Genomic DNA, 21,533 nt, shown 5'->3' with positions numbered 1-21,533 from the left:
TCCCATCCTGGCTTTTTTTCACACACTCAGTCCAGAAATAGATTCAGAATTTACTGGAAACAAAGGGTGGTGTGCAAGACAACTCTGCAAATATCAATGTCTTGGTACATCTAGACAGAGGGGAGGAGCAAACTTTTTCTATAAGCAAAGTGAAAAGATTCATTGTAGCTGATTCATCATTTTTTTTTTCTATGAAGTGTCTCATTCTGGCTTTAACTCCCTTTTTTTTTTTTTTTTTGATCATTTTATTTTAAATTTCCAAAATATAATACAGAAACAAAACAGCCCCCCCCCCCCCCCCCCACCCCCAAAAAGAAAAAAAAAAAAAAAAGGCTCGGTTGCGTTACAGGAAAAACAGTTAATTCAAATAATTCAAACAGACTTGCACTTCATGATATATATACATATACATATACATACATACATACATCTACATGCATATATATATATATATATATATACACACATATACACATACATACACATACACAAACCTGAAATTAATGAGAGTTTACAAATCTAGTTTAGCCCAGTCTGGCTTTTGCAAAGTGTTCCAAAAAGGGGTTCCAGACATTCAGAAAAGAGTCTTTTGAGTATTTACTGAACCTTTCCATATGTATTATGAACATCATGTCTGTTACCCACAACTGAAAGGAAGGAGGGGTGGGGGACTTCCATTCCCTCAGTATTATTCTCTTGGCAACAATCAGGCCTAGTTCCAGTGGCCCCTGCAATTTAACCGGAAGTAGCTCTGACGTGGGAGAACATCCAAAAATTACAAGTTCAGGTTCAGGCTGTAAAGGTTTCATATATGCCTTGGAGTACCAGTCAAATATTTTAAACCAAAAGCCTCTTAATGAGGGACAAGACCAAAAGGCATGAAACAACGTGCCTTCTGCTCGTCTACACCTGTCACACATTGGGGAAATAGAAGGATAAAACTTGTGCAATCTGACCTTAGAATAGTGTAACCGGTGGAGGATTTTAAATTGAATTAATTGATGTCTACTGAGCAGGAATGGATTTTGGACAGACACTTACTCCACATAGATTCGGGCACCCTCATGCCCGATTCTTTCTCCCAAGCCTGCATAATCTCAACGGTATGCACTACAATAGAGTCGCCAAATAATTGTACAATTTTTGTGATAAGATGTCTGGAATCAGGTTGGCTGTTGAGTATTTCATAGATCCCGTGCTCCGAATGTAAAGTTGCAAAGTCTTTAAACTTAGTTTGAATGTAATGCCTGACCTGCAAATATCTATAAAAGTGTGAATGTGGCAAATTATATTTCTCTTTTAGTTGACCAAATGACAAGAATTTGTTATCAATATACATATCTTTAATATACACAAAACCCTTGTCTCTCCAGTCATGATAAGTCTTGTCTTGCCAAGGAGGCATAAAATCATGATTAAAACATATTGGCGTCTGTACAGATGTGTCTGGCAATGCCAAAAATCTTCTAATCTGATTCAAGATTCTGGTGGTTTGTTTTAATACAAAACCCAGACATTTATAAGTGTCTAATTTTCCAAGCTTAGTAAATAACATAGCCGACAGAGAGGAATTTTTCACTAATTCAGCTTCTAGTCTAACCCACAATGGGGACGTCGATACCTGATTATCCGGGGAGTCCTGCTGCCAGAACACTAATGCTCTGATATTAGCAGCCCAGTAGTAATGTTTAAAAACTGGCAGACCCAGCCCTCCTTCTCTCTTAGTTTTCTGCAAATGCACTTTAGAGATTCTTGCCCTTTTACCATTCCAAATATAGGACTGAAGGATTGAGTCCAATTGTTTGAAAAAGGCTGCTGTAAGATAAATGGGAAGTTTTGACATAAATATAAAAATTTAGGAAGAGAAATCATCTTAATTGAATTAATACGTCCAATCATTGACAAAGGTATGGCTTTAACTCCCTTTTAGGCAGACTCACCACTGGCAGCAATAAATAATTGAAGTAATTGTTTTCTGTATAACTTTGTCAGTCTGAGGTCTGGATGTTTTCATTTGCTTAGCAGTACCTGCTAAGATGTATAAGGATAGTACTGTGAACAGTTGGCTAAACGCTAATCATCTGTTGCAGTGTTCCTTTAGTTTCATTACTGAGTTTCATCAGTGACGCTGTGCCTCACGATGCTGCTATGCTGTGTGTCTCTTCTCTCCACCATGATCCAGGATGTACTGACATTATGTTTGAGGAAGGTATTTTAATGGAGCCATAGAAGAACAGGACAGCAGTACTTTGCCTCCTGTTTGGGCTGTTAACACTTTTTGCACTTTACTTTTTTGGTCTGCAAATTTTGTGACAAAAAAATGTCACAGGTAACTATCACACTGCCCTTCTACTGATACTTTTACTGGTGGAATTACAGTTTCAGATGATAATTATCCCCACCATTACACTGTCCATAACAGCATTCGACATGTTTCTCGTTCAAAAGTTGAACAGCTTGAGCAAGATGGTGTTTAACAATACACTGAAAGAAATAGATTTAGATGCAGGGTTTAATGCGAAATGATTTTTAAGTAAGCTGGAGAGCTTATATCTCTTGGCTGGCCTGGGAGCGCCTTGGTGTTCCCCCGGACAAGCTGGAGGAGGTGGCTGGGCTTCTCTGCTTGGGCTGCTGCCCGGCCCCGGATAAGCGGAAGAACGGAAGAACGGAAGAACGAAAGATAGATAGATAGATAGATGGATGGATGGATGGATGGATGGATGGATGGATAGATAGATAGATAGATAGATAGATAGATAGATAGATAGATAGATAGATAGATAGATAGATAGATAGATAGATAGATAGATAGATGGATGGATGATGTAAGGTCCAGGGCTCCATCACAGACACATGCACAGGAATCTCTTTCTGTGCAACTCAGTTTCCACTTCCAGGTCCCAGCGCAGACAAGGACAAAAGGTAAGTCAAAGTCTCAGAACAGCAACAGAGCAGTCATGCAGAGATAGGAACCAGCTTCACGAACTGTTTCCAGATCATCAACCAGGTATCAACTGACCAAACAAGTTCTTCCTTCCTCTTAAGTAGGAGACTGGGCTCAGATAACTACCAGCAGGTGAGTTCATCACTTCCAGGTGCAGTACGCAAAAGGGCAGAAACCAGAGAAGCGCTAAAGCATAAGGTGTGACTACTTTTAATGACAAATGCATCAGTGCACACTTTCACTAGGATGAATGTGTTTGCAACGCTAGGAAACAACCAACATCAATCTGATGCAATAATCCATGCTTAATATGAGCCTGATGGAAGTTTTTCTAGCTATCTGATCATTTTGTTAGTGTAGAGGTGTCAGTCATGTTTACAGAATTTTTAGAACTCTAAGGTAAGTTTGACTTACTGGTCTTTGATCAGTGGTTGTTTATCAATGGTCATGACGTTTTGCATATTAATAATCAAGGAACTGACCTCACAGCCCATTGTTCATTCGGAGGGCTGGTTTCAGTCATTGTGCAAATGTGCTGTTCATAAAGTTGGGGAAACCCGCAGTCAGCTGAGACTGAAGAAGTCACTTGGACGATATATTTCTCCCACTGAAAATGTCTAGATGAACAGAATAAATATTTTGTTATTGTTTTGTTTTGATATTTCAAAGTAGAATGGGCAGCAGAAACATCATGTTTCAGGCCTCTCTTCTGTGTAACTAGCTCCCAGTTTGGAATTCGGGAGACAGACACCCTCTCTTATTTGAAGATAAGGCTTAAAACTTTCCTTTCTGATAAAACTTATACTTAGAGTTGAACAGATGACCCTGAATCCTCCCTCAGTTACACTGCGACAAGTCTAGGCTGCTAGGGCCTTCTCATGATGGACTGAGTATTTATTCTTCAAGCACCTTTCACTCACACACTACAGTTTGTCATGGCAGGTGACTACACCTTCCTGAGCCTGGTTCTGCCAGAGGTTTCTTCCTGTTAAAAGGGAGTTTTTCCTTCACTTTGTTGCCAAGTGCTTCCTCCAGAAGTCCAAAAGTTTCAGTTTTCTCTGTACTATTGTAGGGTCTTTACCTTGCAATATAAAGCAACTTGTTGTTGGATTTTTGGCTTTATACAACATAAAATACATATATATATATTATATAATAAATGTTGAACAGAATTGAATAGAAAAAGTTAAATATAAAATCATCCAAGGAAAATTTTTTCAACCAGTAAAAACAGACAAGCCGCTGGTGTTAAATATCACAATTTGTGGTTTATTATCAAGGGATTTAATGTACATTGTATTATGAATTCATAGAAAAAGCTATTTATTCATGTACATATTACAAATACATCAGCTGTCTTCTCCACTCTTTTGTTTAAATGTACACAAGGTTCTTCTCTCCAATCACTGCCTCATAGCAGCTTTGCAACCTGGCAAGACTTTGCAGTGAAATACAGTTAAGAGAAGTAGAAAACATAAAACACACGTGAATTCAGTCCCTCCAAGACACTGAGGGAAGTACTACCAGGTATCACAACAACCTGCTTGTAAGAAACAACATATTTGTAAGAGACATGTAAGGTGGCTTTGGCTATGTTTCAGACAACCAGTTGCTCTCTAACTGCATCTGAACACCCTTACAAAAGCTTATTTCAAAGACATTAGCTACTTTCTTTAAAACAACAAGTGCATATTACATATCTTGTGATGCTGTGGTGAAGAGATAAGCTTGTTTTTTCAACAGATCGAGGCATGGCAATGGAGGAAGCAAAGGATTGGACAGCTGGCTTCTTCACAGAATTAAATATCCACAATCAGTTTGATTGGGTACAAACTACAACTTGATCCCCCAGCACGAGTCCATAGGGTTTGTCAGTACGATAAATGAGCAAAATGGCCTGTTATGATATACACAAAACCCCACTTAAACACAGAATTAAGCACCAGACAAGACAGATTTTATACAGTTATGTAGTTTCTCCCCTCCATGTAGGCACCATGTTGTACATTAAGCTGAATCTTCATCTCAAGTAAATTACTGTTTGTTTCATTGAGTGTGTGTCATATACAGTGCAGAATATATGGGCTTTGATTAATGAAGAGTGTGTGAGTACTTGTATTTCTATACTTTTAAGGACCACGCATCCTCTCTGAAATAAAAAAACTGAACGTTTTGGCAGAAGACACACTGGCTGATGTGCATTTTGTTTAAGGTTGCAAGTGTGGGGCTTTATCAGTTGTTGGTTATTCTCCATCAGATGTTGAGCTGGATAGAGAAATAACAGATGGCTTTTTCAAAAAATCAATCATACACAGAGCAGAGACAGATAAGTGACACAGCACAATAAATATGGTGGTTAAAAAAATCTCAGGGTTACTTGATGCACGTATTAGACATGCTAGCAGCAGGACCTGAGGAAAGGAACGAATGTTCACTCAGGTAAACAACTTTGGTCCAGCTTTGGAAAATACCAAAGCTACAAAATCATTTATTGTAAAATTTGGTACAGGAATGAATTTTCTCTGCATCATATTCCTGCTGATTTCAGTGAATTCTTCTTTGGGTTGACCACACAATTTGGAGTTTTAGCGTCTCGACACCAAAGACCAGATTTACTAAGCACTAAATTGGTAGTCATTTTTTAGTTATCTATTAAACAAAAGAAGTGCAGGTGTCACAAATGTATCTCTCCCTGGAAAGAGAATGGCCATCCAGGCCAAATAAAAGGCAGCTAAAAGAGAATCTATATGTTCTTCTGTGAGAAGCTGATGGAAACTGTGTCGAGTTTTGGAGGCGGATCAGTACATTAATGAAGTTAGTGTGCCACATGTCTTAATGTGGAAACAGTTTTTTTTTAATCTGTATATTATATGAGGCTGCAGCAATTTATTCAAGTCAAAGGACTTGACTCTCAGATACATACGGGCAACAATTCCGGCAACAATCATAAAATCCATCCTGTGATACCTGAGCAACATATATCAGTTTTGACTTGCTCTTATACACTTCAGCTCTGAGTTATATTTATAGCTTTATGTGGACAGACATTTTAGCATGTTATGTAACACATGATACGGTAAAGAAAAGGCAAAACATTTGAAAGTGAAACATGTAAAGGCTTCTGTGTTCATTGTTCGGAAAAAAACAACAACACCACCTTTACCAGAAACATCCGAGGACCGTCTCTGAACATTTGGGCTGAAGAGCTACAGGTCAAAGCTTTGCTACATCTCAGGGCACTAAACACTTATTCTGATAACTCACTTGTATCCCAGATGAACTAGCAACTACCACATCAACAAATCACAGACACATGCTTTAGTGTTAAACAGCAATGAAATTAATTGCCTGCAACCTTCCTTAAATCCCATTTACTTTACCTCTTTATTAGTAAATCTACTAGTACTGGTGCGCTGTAAATGAATGCGTGTGAAAGACAGTCCAACCCCTGGCACGTGCCAGTCACGCTGAATGTTTAGATCTTCTGGAGCTTTTCCAAACTCTGTGTCACTGATTAGTCAAACACAATGGCATTTTCAACAGTGCTAATCCAGTTAGCAAACTGGCACTGTTACACAACTGTTACATTTATGTTTTTTGAAAACCACTGGATGTTGGTAAATATTCATTAAAAAACAATGGACGCTGCAATAATAGGCCCTGCATTTATACCACTTACTTACAATGTATAGGAGGGCTTTATTTAACAAACACACACACAAAAACAAACAGCACTAAATAAAGAAAGCACAACAAAATGAAATGTGAGAGGAACTGAACCATAAGGCTGTAAAGCAGGAGTAAAAAAGATGCTGGTACAAAGCATATGAGTATGTCTGATAAGATAAAGACCATCATTCTGGCAGATCAGCTGATGGCTTAGCTGACACTGATCCAGTTTGCTGATCACACTCAGGGTGTGCTATTTCTGCTTTTTACCCCACTCACAGTTGCTGTGGTCTGTAAGCTGCTTTGCAACCCACTTCCAGGCCAGCTCCTCTTTCCATGCTGTCTCTGACTTGACCACTGTCTTATTTGCTTTGAGCGATGTCTGCTCTGTTCTGTGTTATTGATTTCGCTGCCACTGGCTTTCCACTTTCCACGAGGAAGAGTGAGAGGTTCCACACGCTGCCACATAAAAATTACTGCACTTTTAACTATAGTGCCCTTAATAGAATTATGCCTCCAGAAATGTATAAAAGAAATAAAGGTACACTAACCAACTTTCTTATTTTAACTTTTATTACTTGGGATTGCTGCTGTATGCTACAACAAGGCCAGCAGTTCAAATTAAGAATACTGTTGATGTTTTGACAATGAGTGAATGTGGTCTGAGGACGTCCTGACAAGTATAGAAATACAAGATTATGCATGTGGTTTTGGTGTCTCTTGTTGCCTCCTGGTCAATTCATGCTCACTGTGTGTGTGTGGATATCTGGTGTTTTTCTGCCTCCACGCAGTAGTTGGGTTTGTCAGAGGCCTTAAAGCCTGGAAGACACACACACTGGTAGGAGCCCACGTTATTGATGCACCTGGCGTTTTTACACAGTGACATCCGGTTGTTTAGTTCTAAACATTCGTTAACATCTGTGGACAGAGGAGCAAGGACATGACAGAAAAAGAAGGTTGGATCAAAATGTTTTCTTTGTGTTACAGTTTAAGCTGTATGTGTGTTTGCTCGCCTACCAATGCAGGTCATGCGGGGCAGATCCAGCGTATATCCATCAAAGCAGTCACACGTGTAACCTTCCTGAACCCGGACACACCGACCGTTCTCACAGCCATTCAGTATCCCGCACTCCTCTGCTCGCAAACCCTCAAAAGCTCTGTATGGATCTGAACCAACGTAAAACACAGTGTATCACTTAATATGGGAGAAGACACCATTCCTGGATGAAAGCAGCTGCCCTCTATGGCACAGGTCATACACCATATGGATGAAAGTACTGGGCTTACAATTACAATTTTTTGAAGTATAGTAAATGTGAACTTCTGGGCTTTTCAATTACAAATGTAAGAACTTATTTGTGAAGATGTCATTAAAGTGTATATTGATAAAACAATCCTTTCTTATAGCACTATTCTGTACTTCTGTTAACATAAAAACTGCAGAAATACTCACACTCTTCAATATCATAGTGGGGACGTGCTTCAGATGATGAAGAATAGTCTGGTGTCACAGCATGCTCATGAACTGGACCTGCAACAAGAGCGTCACGACCGTACGGCCGCCGCCCACCACTCAGAGGAAGGTTACACATGGAGGCGTAGTCCTCTGAGACGAGAGAGAGTAGGAAAAAGACAAATCACCGAGTAAGAAATGCCAGGACCTGGCTGTTCAATGATGCAATAATCCCTACAGACACTATTTAAGGCAGGGGTCTGCAACCTTTTACACCCAAAGAGCCACTTGGACCCGGTTTCCACGCAAAAGAAAACACTGGGAGCCGCAAATACTTTTTGACATCTAAAATGAAGATAACACTGTATATATTGTTTTTTACCTTTGTGCTTTGTGTGAACAACTAAGGTGTGTTGCTTATGAAATCCATGAAGTGCTACAGAGAAAATTACATTTTATTTACGTAATTAACACATTTTGAACTCTTAAAGAAATATAACAAAAGGAAAGACACCCAGCTGAACTAAAATGATCCATATAGCAAACAAAAACTGTTGTCAGCCGCCACCCTTATATCGCCTTTGGGCTGTTGGAGCCTTGACCTGACTCTTAAAAAATAATTGGAAAAAAGCACTATGCTGCTGAAAAATGAAAAATAGATATTTGCAAAATTCTGCCTAAATATGTATTTTACCTGGTTAATGCGTGCGGCGGGCATGGTTTGCAGCGCCGCTGCAGGGGAGTGGGACGCACCTGAGCGACACCCGCAATCGCGCCTCGCCGCCTTTACGTCTGCGCTATCTGTGCTGTTGTGTTGTTGGTGGTGTATGTCGGACTGTGAGCTGAAAAGCTACAGCCGGCTGTATGCGTACAGCAACCGTGTGTGAAAAGTGCTCAATAAAGAGATGCTCAAAAGCATGCTCATGGAAACATCGTCGGGTCTGCCGTGATTTGTTTACAATGGGACTTTGCTCCTGAACCTCTGCGCACAGAGTCCGCAAATCGGGGATATACGAAGTCAGTTTACTCACGGTGTTTGTCTTTAACATAGTTCACGGTGGAGAACAGCTGCTGACATAATGTGGATCCGAAGATCCGTAATTGGCCTATATCTGGGGTTGAAAGTCTTGATAAATGCACGGCGTTTTGGCGGGTACACCGGCTTCCGCGAGTGTGACTCTTATTTTGAGCGATGAAAAAATAATAGAATATAATTTTATTTTTATATTTCAAAATCACAACAATCTTCCAATTTAGAACTACGAGTTAAAAAGAACTAACATAAATAAAATACACTTCAGCTAAATACTTCTAATTTATTTTCCCAAACCACGCGGAGCCGCAGTATAAGGACTAAAGAGCCGCATGCGGCTCCGGAGCCGCGGGTTGCCGACCCCTGATTTAAGGCCTTTTTGGTCTGGAAACAAATCCTTGTCCTTAAAAACTTTGTATTTCCCTTTAAGTCTTAAATGTAAGCTTTACTCCCATATCACAGCTCCTCCTTTACCTGGAACTCCACAAAAAACAATAAATAGGGCAAAGTCTAAAAAGATGGGAAAAGTACGCTGGTCAACAAACAACATAGTTCTTTCTAAATTCTCTGTACATTTGAGAGAAACAGCAGTTACAGCATCATAATTCCTCGACACAAGGTCTGGAAATAATCTGGTTTCCTTGAGCAAAATCTACCACCTCTTGTATGAGAGAAACAACACTTTTATTTTGAGTTTCTGACTTTTGTAGACCCACTAATGTAGTTGGAATATATGTAGACTTAAAGCTTATACTTATTCATAGGTCAGGAATCTGCACCTGCAGTTTACATATTGTGTACATATGAATCAGGTAAATCTTACAGCTTAGTACTGTTTTATCTGGACGTTATCAGCTGACATCATGATGAAAGATTCATAATTGCATGTAAATGATGTTAACAGTGAGATATGCTAGCCTTGGAGAACTGCTAGCCTTTTTCCGACACTTTCACATTTCAAACACATGAATTATTTACATGAAAGCATTTTGTTTAAATCGCTTCGTTTTATCAGTTCTGAATTTCCACAGAAATAAATGCTAATTTAATTAAACACCCCTACACTGAAACATCGTCAGAGATGTAGTGTAACCTGGTAATTTACAAAAACAACAAAGATAAAATGAATGTTTAAAATATTCATCTCACTTGTCATTTTTTAATTCATGGAACAGTTATTTGTGTCAGTTCTCATAAAGCTCCAACACAAAACTGACATCACTGTCATATCATCTAATTTATATATGCAACGTGTGTGTGTGTGTGTGTGTGTGTGTGTGTGTGTGTACCTGTGTCTCTGGGAGGACACAGGGCACATTGCAAGCCCCAGGCATATCCATGCAGACAGCAACACTCAGTGTACGTGGTCTTCTGGTTAGGACCAAGTGGATTGATGCACATCATATTTCTGACCTCTTGCCAGCAGATGCCCCCATAGTCTATCTCCTCTGTTTCACGTTGGTCTGCAAACACAAACATTGTTACCATATAAACTTTGTAAGCTTGGTTTACTTTTTAACTAACATAAATATAAATGGTTTCCAGCACATGGAATTGAGTGGAAAACACACGCCACATCAAAAAGGGGGGGAGGAGACGTGCTGAAAAAATATATAAAAATAAAAATCAACAGATTAAATGAATCTGATGAGGAGTAGGTATACTCAAAATATTACACACTTTGGAATTTTGCTGCTTTATTAATATTCAGGTAATATCTACAGTCTTCATGTAAAGTCTATCAGTATACATAACTGCATGTCGACACCCAGAATGTGTTTGCAAAGCTCCTTTAGAGACACTCCGTGACTGTAAGACATTAACCCAGGGAATATTCATATTAAATTCTGTTTTTGATATGCAGTATTATTTACAGTTATTGTAAATCTCATTAAAAAAGATAAACAGCTGTTTTGTTTTACTTTTAGTTCTATGTCCACGTGAACATTAAGGAATATATGGTGTAGAATCATGTAGAGCAGTGTTTCCCAACCGCTGTGCCATCAGAAATGATCAGGTGTGCCGTGGACAGAGATGGGCAGTAACGCGTTACTTGTAACGCGTTACTGTAATCCGATTACATTTTTCAAGTAACGAGTAATGTAAGGGATTACCATTGCAAAAACGGTAATTAGATTACAGTTACTTTCCCGTAGGAACGCTGCGTTACTGCGTTACTAAAACCGTGAGTTTTTTGCGAGAATGTCTCATGATAGTGACGTAAGCGAGTGCGACGTTCGTGACAACAGCTGTGTGCAGATCAACAATGGATAATATATCAAGTACGGGAGAGAGTATGAGCGTGCAGCGTTTAAAGTGTGGAAGTACTGACCTTATTTTGAGTTTGATTCCATAAAAAGTGACAAAAACATTAGCGTCCGTTGTGCGTGGGAAGAAAACTTCTTTTTACAGCGAAAAAAAACCCCCTTAACTTCCAAGCAAGCGCCGAGTGCGCTACGACTGTAATGGGAAATTCACAGAGAAACTCGCGGAGTCTTCCACTGAGGGTAAACCTCCGCCTACCCCCGTCCTGCTTTACAGGTGAAAATAGAGCAACTAGCCTTTGACTTTATTTATTTTCTGCTGTGTTTTACTTGCATCTATTTGAAAGAGTGAGTGTAAACACAAAAAAATATTTTATTTTATGTGCTGGAATGTGCAGAAAATAGGTTTAAATGTTAAACAAATTTCTTCCAGTCAGAGAATGTTGCATATAATTTAATTTTTGCTTGATGCATAAAGTTAAAAGATTAAAACTAATAAAACAAGTTTTAAAAAGAGACATTTCCATTTGATTACATTTTGTATGATGGATTATGCAGAAAAAGTAGAATTGGGCTGAAAGATCTATCGCTTTATCACCTATTCAGGTTGTAAATTGTGTTTTTAAAAAGTAACTAAGTAACTAAGTAATTAATTACTTTTGAAAATAAGTAATCAGTAAAGTAACGGGATTACTTTTTTGGGGAAGTAATCAGTAATTAGTTACTGATTATTTTTTTCAAGTAACTTGCCCAACACTGGCCGTGGAAGATTATCTGGTTCCACCTGATTAGTACTCTAAGCGATCGGCAGAACAGAAGAGTAACGGGCAGAACATTTACATTCTCTTCCACTAGAGGGTAGTACAACTTCGACCCAGATGAAGGCCCGAGCATGAATAGTGGTTAGAAGAAGCAAAAAAGGTATACTGGTCAATGGTCAATGTGCTTTTTGTGATATTTTTTTGTTTGGTGGTGTGCCGTGTGATTTTTCTAATGTGAAATATGTGTCGTGGTTCCCAAAAGTTTGGAAACACTGATGTAGAGGAGGGTAAGCCGAAATGTGGCAGTAGGAAAATATGTTGTTCTCACTCAAAGAGACAAGTCAGTCATATGTCTACCACATGGACATGAAGCTGGATAACGATCCCTCATGTAGTCATTGGTTTTCCCAACATTAAGCGACTTGAGTTAATAAGATACAGTAAAATACTGGTGCATCCTAGGAAAAAAATCAAAATAAATACATAACATAAAATGAACACCATTAGATAGAAAAACATTTTACAGTCTAAATAATGTCATATTAATATATTGTTTTGAAAAAATATGGAAAGACAAACAGGATTCTGAGTCATGTTTTTTCATCCTTGTGCTGTCATGAATATAGGGAGTAATCTGCAGTTTTATGTCAGTGCCAGCAGGGGTCACAATAGGACTTTAATAAAAGATCAAGAGTTGGCCCTCAAATCAAAAAGACTCCTAAGGCAGATCAACAACAAAACCCAAAAACCCAATGAAACCATGCTTTCACTGCTATAAAAAAGTATTCAACACAAAACAGAAAATGAGATGATGCATTCCCAAAACTGTGTGCTTTCTATTTCATGACACTGTCATTCAAAAAATTGCCTTAAAGAAGTGAACAGCTGAATTAAATACAATGAAATAAATTCTTCAGTTCATAATCTGAAATTATTTTACATTATTTAAAAAATGAGCAACTTCAGTAGTTAAAAGTTAGTTTTGGCTCTGGCAGTTAGGTTTCATTAAATCCTGGATGACCACATGCTTCTGAATGCCGACATTTAGATTTGAAAAACTGTGACTCTTTTTTTATAAAAAGTGTAATTATGTGGTCTTGAAATGGCAGAACAGAACAGAAAACTTACCAGCCACCTCAGGATGGAAGATGCAGCGGTTCCCAATGGGGTCCAGAACCATTGGGCTTATACACAAACACATGTATGAGCCATCTGTGTTCAAACACTGTCCATCAATGCACAGTGACTCATCCAGACACTCATCGATGTCTACAGTAAAGACAGGCAGAGAAAAACAGCACAACTTAGAGGATTTCATGCTGCAAATTGATTCCAAGTTCTTTTAAACTTTAATCATACAATGAAACATTTCTACAACCCTAACCTTCAGTGCTTCTAAACCATGTTGGTGGAGAAGGTGTATTTAGTAAGTCAGAGTGCATGAAACTGTCAGGACTTTCTGAGCCCTTCAGCCAAATCAAGCAGAGTATAAAACACGGGACATGTAATCACACCATCCCAGGATCAATGTGACCATGGACACACACTGCCTCTGATTTACTCTCTCTGCACTGGTACTGTTAGTTGTGTCAGTAAATACCGTATTCTTTGAGCAATGATAATACTTGGCTTCTTTCTCTGTGTGTTTTTTCTCACCTCTGCACTCCAGTTTGATGGGGTCGTAGTCATGTCCGGTCTTGCAGTAACACTCGTAGCTACCCTCAGTATTCAGGCAGAAGCCTCCTTTACACACCTCCTGACCAAACAGTGAACATTCATCTGCATCTGAAAACACACACAGTATAATCCCTTTAGTATTAATATTGTCTCCTTATTACAGGACTTAGCCACTACACAGTATTATCTGTACAGTGAGTGCCATAAAATTAACATTTTACAGCTAAACTAAAGCCTGATTTGGCCTCTGCTAAGAGAAATGTATCTTTCTGCAGCATAACTGCACCCTGTTTTAAAACTATCCCGTGTGAACAAGACAAAAAAGAAATCCATTCAATTTATTTAAAAATCTTTGCTCAACATACTATAAAAAGTTTCCTACGACTGACTGAAAATAATCTGTGTTAGGTTTATATGCATGACATGAAGTGGCTGTAGACTTGTCTTACCCCTGTAGACATCAGAAGTGGGTACTCCATACAGCAAGTCTCCATTGGGAATAAAACCTCTTCCAGATGGACACATCTGGTTAAACTGGTCTGTAAGGGGACAGACACATGTTTGGAACAACCCTGTATGCACACTGGGTAAGATATAAACCGGTAGTATGTGTTGTGTCATGGTAAGTGCTTCCTGACAAACTGAAGAGAAGTCCTGAGTAGACGGGTGTACATTTAAGGGGGCTCAGCAGACATGGCCTCCTCCAATATTTAGCACAAATGCTTCATTTACTACTACTCGGTGCAACTTTTTTGCACAGAAAATTGAATCGAATTTTTTCAAAGTGGGTTGTAGTGTACAGCACTAATTGGTCAGTAAGAGTAAAAAGTACTCTGTAAAGCTTTCCATTTACCTCAGGACCACAAGAAGATAATATACTGTGTGGAGCTATAGGGAGACATAATGTGAAAAAAGGTGGGGAGGTTGTGTTTTTCCAATCATAGTCACCTTGCTTTGGATAATGAAAAGCAACCTTTTGGTTCAAATGTGGTATGCTGGGATTTTTAAAACCTCTCAGAATACTGTGTAGATGCCTCTGGTGAGAATACTACGTATATTTCATTTTCCTCCTTGAGCTTACCTGTGCCATTGACAGGACAGGGATGCACCTCACAGTTATCACCCCAGCCAGCTCCCAGTGTGCAGCAGCACTCCTGCAGTGTAACATGGCTGGTCAGTACACTCTCACACAGGTTCTCGTCATTCAGATGGTAGTAGCACTCCTTATGCTCCACTAACGGTGCTGAAAGACAAATGGAGGAGTTCAGTCAGCCTTACTATTCTTTTACTTTTCTGTCAAAGCACTTTGCAAACTTTATTCTTAAAGGTACAATATACATAAAATGATCATTATTATTATATATCTACTTGTAGTGTTGGAATGAAAAAAAGCCTCCCAAACAGCTCATGAGCATGTGCAGTAGACTGCACAACGTGACAGCAAACCTGGAGGTGAGAAAACTCTTTTGGCTTATATATTGTATATAAAGTGGGCAATCTACAGAAAAAACTACAAATCAGTAAAATTTCTCCATTTCAATATTTGGTACTAAGTTGAAGAATATGGCATTTGGAGATGCCTGTTACCCACCAGCTGACCGGGTGGTCACTCGGGTTAAACGTAATATATAAGGCTGAACTGACAAAAAAAATCGGCCGACTACACCACCAGGTATTATAGGAAAAACCATAAAGCCTTTGAACTGAGCCAAGGTGTGAAAGCTCTCACACCTTGGTTCATGTGGGTTCAGGGGGTCCTTTGTCCCTCTTTGGGGGGGATACTCCCACTGGGTTTAAATCTGGGACTCTCGGCCATTTGACCTTAGAACTGAAGAAGCTTCTCGGATGAGAGGTGAAACGTCTTCAACCAACTTAAAGAAGTCCAGACGCTTTTCTTCGCAAACTCCTTTGACTACGATGACCTGGATGACTGAGAACTTTCACAGACAAAACAGCCAATCAGATTTTTTTGCATCCAAGTCTGTGATTGGCTGGTTTTGTGGCACAAATATAATGGTGTACAGAAAGAGTTGAGCGTGCACAAGCAGAAATGTTGAGAGCGCAAGCAACACATTGCGAGCAAGCGCAAATGCAAAAACTGAGCGAGAGGGGCTGCTATTGTGTGTGTGTATGGATAATAGCAAACACTGAAATATATTTTTTGCACGCAGCAATGAATTTTGTTCACTCAAATTTAGCTTTTCTTCGCTCAAAATAAATTTTTCCTCAAAATGCGACACTTGCACCTGCAAATGTTTTTTACGTGCGCCCATTTTTTTTAATGCACTCAGAATAGTGGCACAAAAATAACGCCATAGAAGAAAGGTGGTGGTATTTCCTGCCTGTACCGTCACCAGTGCAGGAGCCGTTTAAGGAGAGGAGGTTGTTCATCTTTATCAGTGTTTAAAAGTCCCTTTAAAAAAAAAAAAAAAAAAAAAGTCCCATTTAAACAGCACAATACAGACTGCTGAATGCAGAAAAAGAACTGTGTGAGGAAGAATATCAGCTCCTGCAACATTTATGCTTCTAGGAATGAAGTTAAGTGCGACTAATCTCCTCTGTGATATCACAACTGGAGCAGATCTTGGGGATGAATACATTTTAAGGATTGCTTTACTTACTTTGGTTTGACTAAAGCTTCACTTACTCAATAAGATGCCAGAAAAAACACAGTTTTTTATATGAAAATAATTTCTACATTTGTACAGTAATGTCTGGACATAGTTATGGAGCCTCGCTTTTCTTTCATGTGTCGAAAGAAACCCACTGTTATTTATATGAGACAGTGTCAATGGCAGTGTAATTAAACCAGCTGTGCATTGGTCTATCTTTAACTTATTTGTCAATCTGAGGTCACCTGTGGGAATAGGCTCACACTTGGCGATCATGACGTTGTATTCTTGGCCACTAGGACACTCGCACTGGAATGTACCATCCCTGTTTACGCACTGCGCCTCTCCACAGACACTGCTCAGCAGCTCACACTCATCCACATCTGTGGAGAAGTCAAAGAATAATGTGTTAATAAAAGGTCGTTCATATTTGAGTTCATTTGCTTTGATAGATAAGCTAAGTACAACCCATAGCTGATGAACACAAAACAGAAAAAAAATAAATACCAAATATGTTAATCGATTGTATATAAGTGACTCAACTTTTATGTTTGCCAGTGGCAAATACATGTGCATTCATACCTATGCATTCATATGCAACAAACAAAAATATACATATATACTTAGATACCTGCACCATAGATTTATGTTTTATATATTTATAAAAAATTAGAAACAGAAATGGTTTTTGCTGTTGAACATTCTTTATAAAGTTTTTAATTAAAGTTTCCAGTTTTGACCCCCCCCCCCCCCCCCCTCCCCCCTATCAGAAAACTGGCAGATGCTCATGAATTTCACTGATAGCAGTCCACTCACTGTTTTATTGTATATATCAGGGTGGGGAACTCCAGGCCTCAAGGGCCGGTGTCCTTGAGGTTTAGATTTAGTTCATTACCTCTGGAGAAGTGCAAGACATGTTGAGGATGTCATTTAGCCATTTAAATCAACTGTGTTGGATCAAAGACACATCTAAAACCTGCAGGACACCGGCCCTCGAGGCCTGGAGTTCCCCACCCCTGGTATATATCATTAGTAAATGTGTTATCTGTTGAAGTTGCACAGCGAGCTGTGATCCTGCTAGCTCTAGTGATTTTTAAATACAGGCTGATTCATCTTCTGTCATTTTACATCTATTTGGATTTTAAAAAATATCTATACTCACAAAAAGAGTATAGACACATTTTTGGTTTTTGTCATGTTGATTTCTGTTGTTTCATACATGATTCATAGATTCTAATTCATTGTCAATCATTTTTCCCTACCACAAACAAAACCACACTACCTCCACTTTCTATACACATAATTCAGTTCATACCCATCAGGCTCTCCTTTCTCCACAATAATCCAAGTCTCTGATATTGCTATTGTTATGATCTAATGTTTTGTTTTATGCGTGACTCCTCCCACCAGAGGATTGTTGTGGTTTTGGGCGCTATGAGTATTATTATTATAATGATGATTATTATTGTTTAAGGATTTGTTGTCGGTTGTATCTCACGTTTAGTTTAGTTTAGGTTCCATGTGTCATTCTGTCTGTCACTCAGTGTCAGGTCTGCGTCTTGGTGTAGTGTTCTCGTTTCCTGTTTTATTGTGAAGGTCTGCGTCTCATGTGAGTGTGTTCAGTTTTACCTCTTGTCTCGTCTCGTTAATGACTCCCAGCTGTGTCCCCCACCTGTGTGTAATCTCCCCGTGTTTCTCTGTGTGTATTTAAGTCGCGTCTTCTGTCTTTGTGGGGGCTGGTCTGTCTGTGTATCCGCCATGTTCCACTTGTGTGTCTGGTGTTAGAATTTTAGTTTGTAAATAGTTGTAAATAGTCTGGTCAAGTCGCAATCGTGTATTTTGTTCACCTTGTACATATTTTTCACTGCAGCAGCCTAGTAGGCGTGAGAAGCCATTTTTGTTTAAGTTTTCTCCTGTTTTTTGTTAGAAAGTTAGGTAAGTGGATTGTCTTTTGGTTGGTTTTTATTTTGTGTAGGACAGCATAGGGACCAGTAGGGAGTTTTGTTTGTTATTTTTGGCATTGCTCACAGCTGAAGCAAAATAAATGGCTGCTTAGCACTTTAAAAGGATATTGTTGTTTGTGTGTTTGCTTGGGTGGTGTGTGAGTGGGCCAACTTCTTGTTGCGTTCATACACGCCTAGACAAAGAACGTAACACTATTACTGTGAATGTGTTTGTGAGTTTGCTTAAATATTCTTTGATGTTGCGGACGTTAGCATGCAGGCTTCTGTGGTTTAAGTGGACAATTGATATTTTACCATCTACCTTGATAGTTCTGTAAAACAGGTCATCCCTGTGATAAAAGCAGGTATTAATGGTGCTGTTAAAAAAAGTGAATTTCTGGGTCATTTGTTCCTCATCAACTGTGGTGCACAGAGCACTGAAAAGACTCCAAGCTTGGACTTCCTTTAATTCTTCAAAACCCGTGCATTCCTGGCAGTGTATGCATTTCACTTCATCAGGTGCTCATTCAAATACACAGCTGTTCATTCGTTTACTTTCTTGTTTTAGGAGGACAGTTTCTTTTTGGGGGGGGTTACAAATGTCATTATTGCTGGTTTGTCACACTTTTTTTTTTTCCCGTGGTGATACAGCCTGATGTTGTTTATATACTAAAGGAATCCTGTCGCCTGTTCCTCTGCAGAGTTTATATCCGACTCACTGGGTTCCCTCCATTTTCGTAAGTATATAAGCGGGGTTTAACTTTCAACCCTGTAATAATGATTTCATTCATCCTAGTGTAGTTTTCCAAGTCCTCTGTTCTCTTTTCTAGGAGGTGAATTTGCTTATCCTTCTCAGCAATCTGTATCAGTAGATCCACCAATTCCAACATACTTTTGTGTTAGAGATGGACCTTCTTCTTTGGCTTCATATATGCTGATACACCTGACGGGTGTTCTCGGGATGACTTAGAGGATTTCTGTAGCTGAAGTCCAGTCTAATGGGAAATGGACCGGTTCTCATATAGCACTTTATTCAACTTCACCCATATTCACACAAGCACTTTTTTCTCTACAAGTAAGTGCTTTCACACCCCAATGAAAGCATCACAGAGGATCTCCCAATTAGGAGATATACTACACAACATCCTAACCCACAGCAACCAGAGGAGCAAATAGTCTATTCATTCAAGACTGGTATCAAGCTCTAGTGCTAGCATATTCTGATCTCCAAGGAAACAAAGTAACCTTTATTTAAAGCTTCCTTCTACTTGGAAGGTACAATATAGTCTTGATTAAGGGGAAGCCCATTTTGAAGAAATGTAAATTAATTGCCAAATTCATAAGTCATAAATGAACACATAAACTTTCTTTTAATATTCACTCTTAGCTCAAGTTGCTTGATGAGTTTCTCAGTGTTTAACAGAAATATTACAGAGATATTAAGCTCTTAGGAAAGATGACATACTAGTAATATTGCTTCTGTAAAGTGTCCAGAGTAAAAGCAAGTGAAGGCTATATATGAAAATTAAAGAAGGTGACTGTTGTTGTGATTTGGCCCTAAATAAATAACTTTGAATTGAATTGAACTGAATTTAACATAAGAAGAGAAGAGGGGAAGAAAGCCAGAGAGGAGACACACATTCTGAATGGTTAGTGGTAAACCATCACTGTTGGTTTTTAAGGTGTGTGTGTGTGTGTGTGTGTGTGTACGTAAGTGAGTCCATCTGTGCTAGCCACAGCACAGTGATGGTTTGGCAGGGAAGAGAAGGCAGCTGGCCGGACTGAACTAGGGTGGGACCGAGCAGTAGTGCCAAAGGACAGACGAGAAGTGTGTTTAAGTGTGTATAAAGCACATCTGTACTTTGGTAGTTCTGGTACTGTATTTTATGTTTGCTGTGCAGAGTTTTTTTATGTATCTGTAGCTGCATGGGCCCAGTTAGTCCTGAGAAACAACCAGCACCCATCAACACCACCTCATTGTGAGACACAACTAAGGCCAATCAAGGCAAAGCCTCGGTAAAGTTTTCAGTGCAAAAACAAGCAAAAACATTTACGCAAAATCTTGGTAGAAATGTGGCGCATGGGCAGATCAAGGCCCCACTACATTTTGGTCACTTCTTTAAAAATTTTGTTGAGGTGATCTTGTAGTAAATTTGTAGTCAAAGGGTGTCCATTTCAACTTAACCGATTCAAACTTCTTTCCATACTGACACTGAAGGCTTGTATTTGTTCTAAAGTTATCAAAAGAAACGAGGTGCATCTTGAGTTGATGTTATGGCGTTTGTTCTGATTCTTGATCTCCGTTTTAGTGGTTAGCTTTTCTCTTTGTGTTCTTGAAATTTTTTTTCTATTCAGTGTCTCTTTGTCTTTGTATTTTTGTGATCCTTTGTATTTGACATAGTCATTATGACACCATGTACACATTAAGATATCTAGATCAGTCGCACAGTTTTGGATGGCAGCTTCCCATCATAGCATGTTATTAATATACAACTTGCAATGAGTATCAGCTCTAAAAGCCTTATCGATTGATATTGATTGATATACACCAAAGCTCACACACTTACCCACACAGCCGTGGCCATCCCGTGACTCCTGGTAGCCCTGGTCACAGAGGCATCGGTAAGAACCCAGTCTGTTCTCACAGAAGCCGTGGGGGCCACATATTGTCTCATTGAGTCCACACTCATCAATATCTGAAAACCAAATAAACAACATTAACTCTCTTTTTTGTGATTTACTCCAGCCTTGAATCTACATCACTCCATAAAATATTATCTTTACTTTCTGACATCTTACTGTAGTGGCAATCATTTCATTGCAGAACAACTGTTTGCACTCTGACACACACACACACACACACACACACACACGCATACATTTCTCCTGCATCTTCCTTTATTTTCTTCCAAACAGATGGAGGAAATTAAATGAAAGTTGAAAATTGAATGCAGTGGATTAAGCTGAATACTGACAGAGCTTTAAAGTGAAACAGCTGGTGTAAAAGGTTGTTTTAAAAGAACACATACAGGTTAACTGGTTTCATAAAAGCAGACACCCAGACACTTGAGTCTGAGCCCCCTGCATAAATCATGAGGCAAGAAGCAACAAATATCCCTCCTAGTCTAGACAGCAAGCTCAACAGCTTCCGTCTTCCGTCCACATTTTCTCTCATGT

General features: G+C 39.1%; 1 protein-coding gene and 1 long non-coding RNA gene across 7 annotated transcripts in view; one reads left to right on the top strand and one right to left on the bottom strand.

Annotated features, from left to right (window-relative positions):
* Positions 1 to 4,192: 4,192 nt before the first annotated feature.
* The window catches only part of ltbp1 (latent transforming growth factor beta binding protein 1), a 161,089-nt gene continuing 143,748 nt past the window's right edge, over positions 4,193 to 21,533 (bottom strand). For all 6 annotated transcript variants that reach the window (XM_025897470.1, XM_025897472.1, XM_025897471.1 and 3 more), the window contains 10 exons: positions 20,924 to 21,052; positions 16,659 to 16,796; positions 14,883 to 15,044; positions 14,251 to 14,340; positions 13,781 to 13,909; positions 13,253 to 13,393; positions 10,389 to 10,562; positions 8,067 to 8,219; positions 7,631 to 7,780; positions 4,193 to 7,531 (listed from right to left, as the gene is read on the bottom strand). In XM_025897470.1, coding sequence (XP_025753255.1) covers positions 7,359 to 7,531; positions 7,631 to 7,780; positions 8,067 to 8,219; positions 10,389 to 10,562; positions 13,253 to 13,393; positions 13,781 to 13,909; positions 14,251 to 14,340; positions 14,883 to 15,044; positions 16,659 to 16,796; positions 20,924 to 21,052 — 1,439 coding nt within the window. In that variant the 3' untranslated portion in view covers positions 4,193 to 7,358. The remainder of the gene's footprint in view (positions 7,532 to 7,630; positions 7,781 to 8,066; positions 8,220 to 10,388; positions 10,563 to 13,252; positions 13,394 to 13,780; positions 13,910 to 14,250; positions 14,341 to 14,882; positions 15,045 to 16,658; positions 16,797 to 20,923; positions 21,053 to 21,533) is intronic.
* On the top strand, positions 18,082 to 20,455 carry LOC102082315 (uncharacterized). The gene is made up of 3 exons (XR_001223712.3): positions 18,082 to 18,875; positions 19,008 to 19,093; positions 19,187 to 20,455. It is a non-coding gene; the product is annotated as an uncharacterized LOC102082315 (long non-coding RNA).

Source organism: Oreochromis niloticus, linkage group LG13 (genome assembly GCF_001858045.2).
Source record: "Oreochromis niloticus isolate F11D_XX linkage group LG13, O_niloticus_UMD_NMBU, whole genome shotgun sequence".
Classification (NCBI taxonomy): Eukaryota; Metazoa; Chordata; class Actinopteri; order Cichliformes; family Cichlidae; genus Oreochromis; species Oreochromis niloticus.
This window is presented reverse-complemented; position numbering and strand designations above follow the sequence as displayed.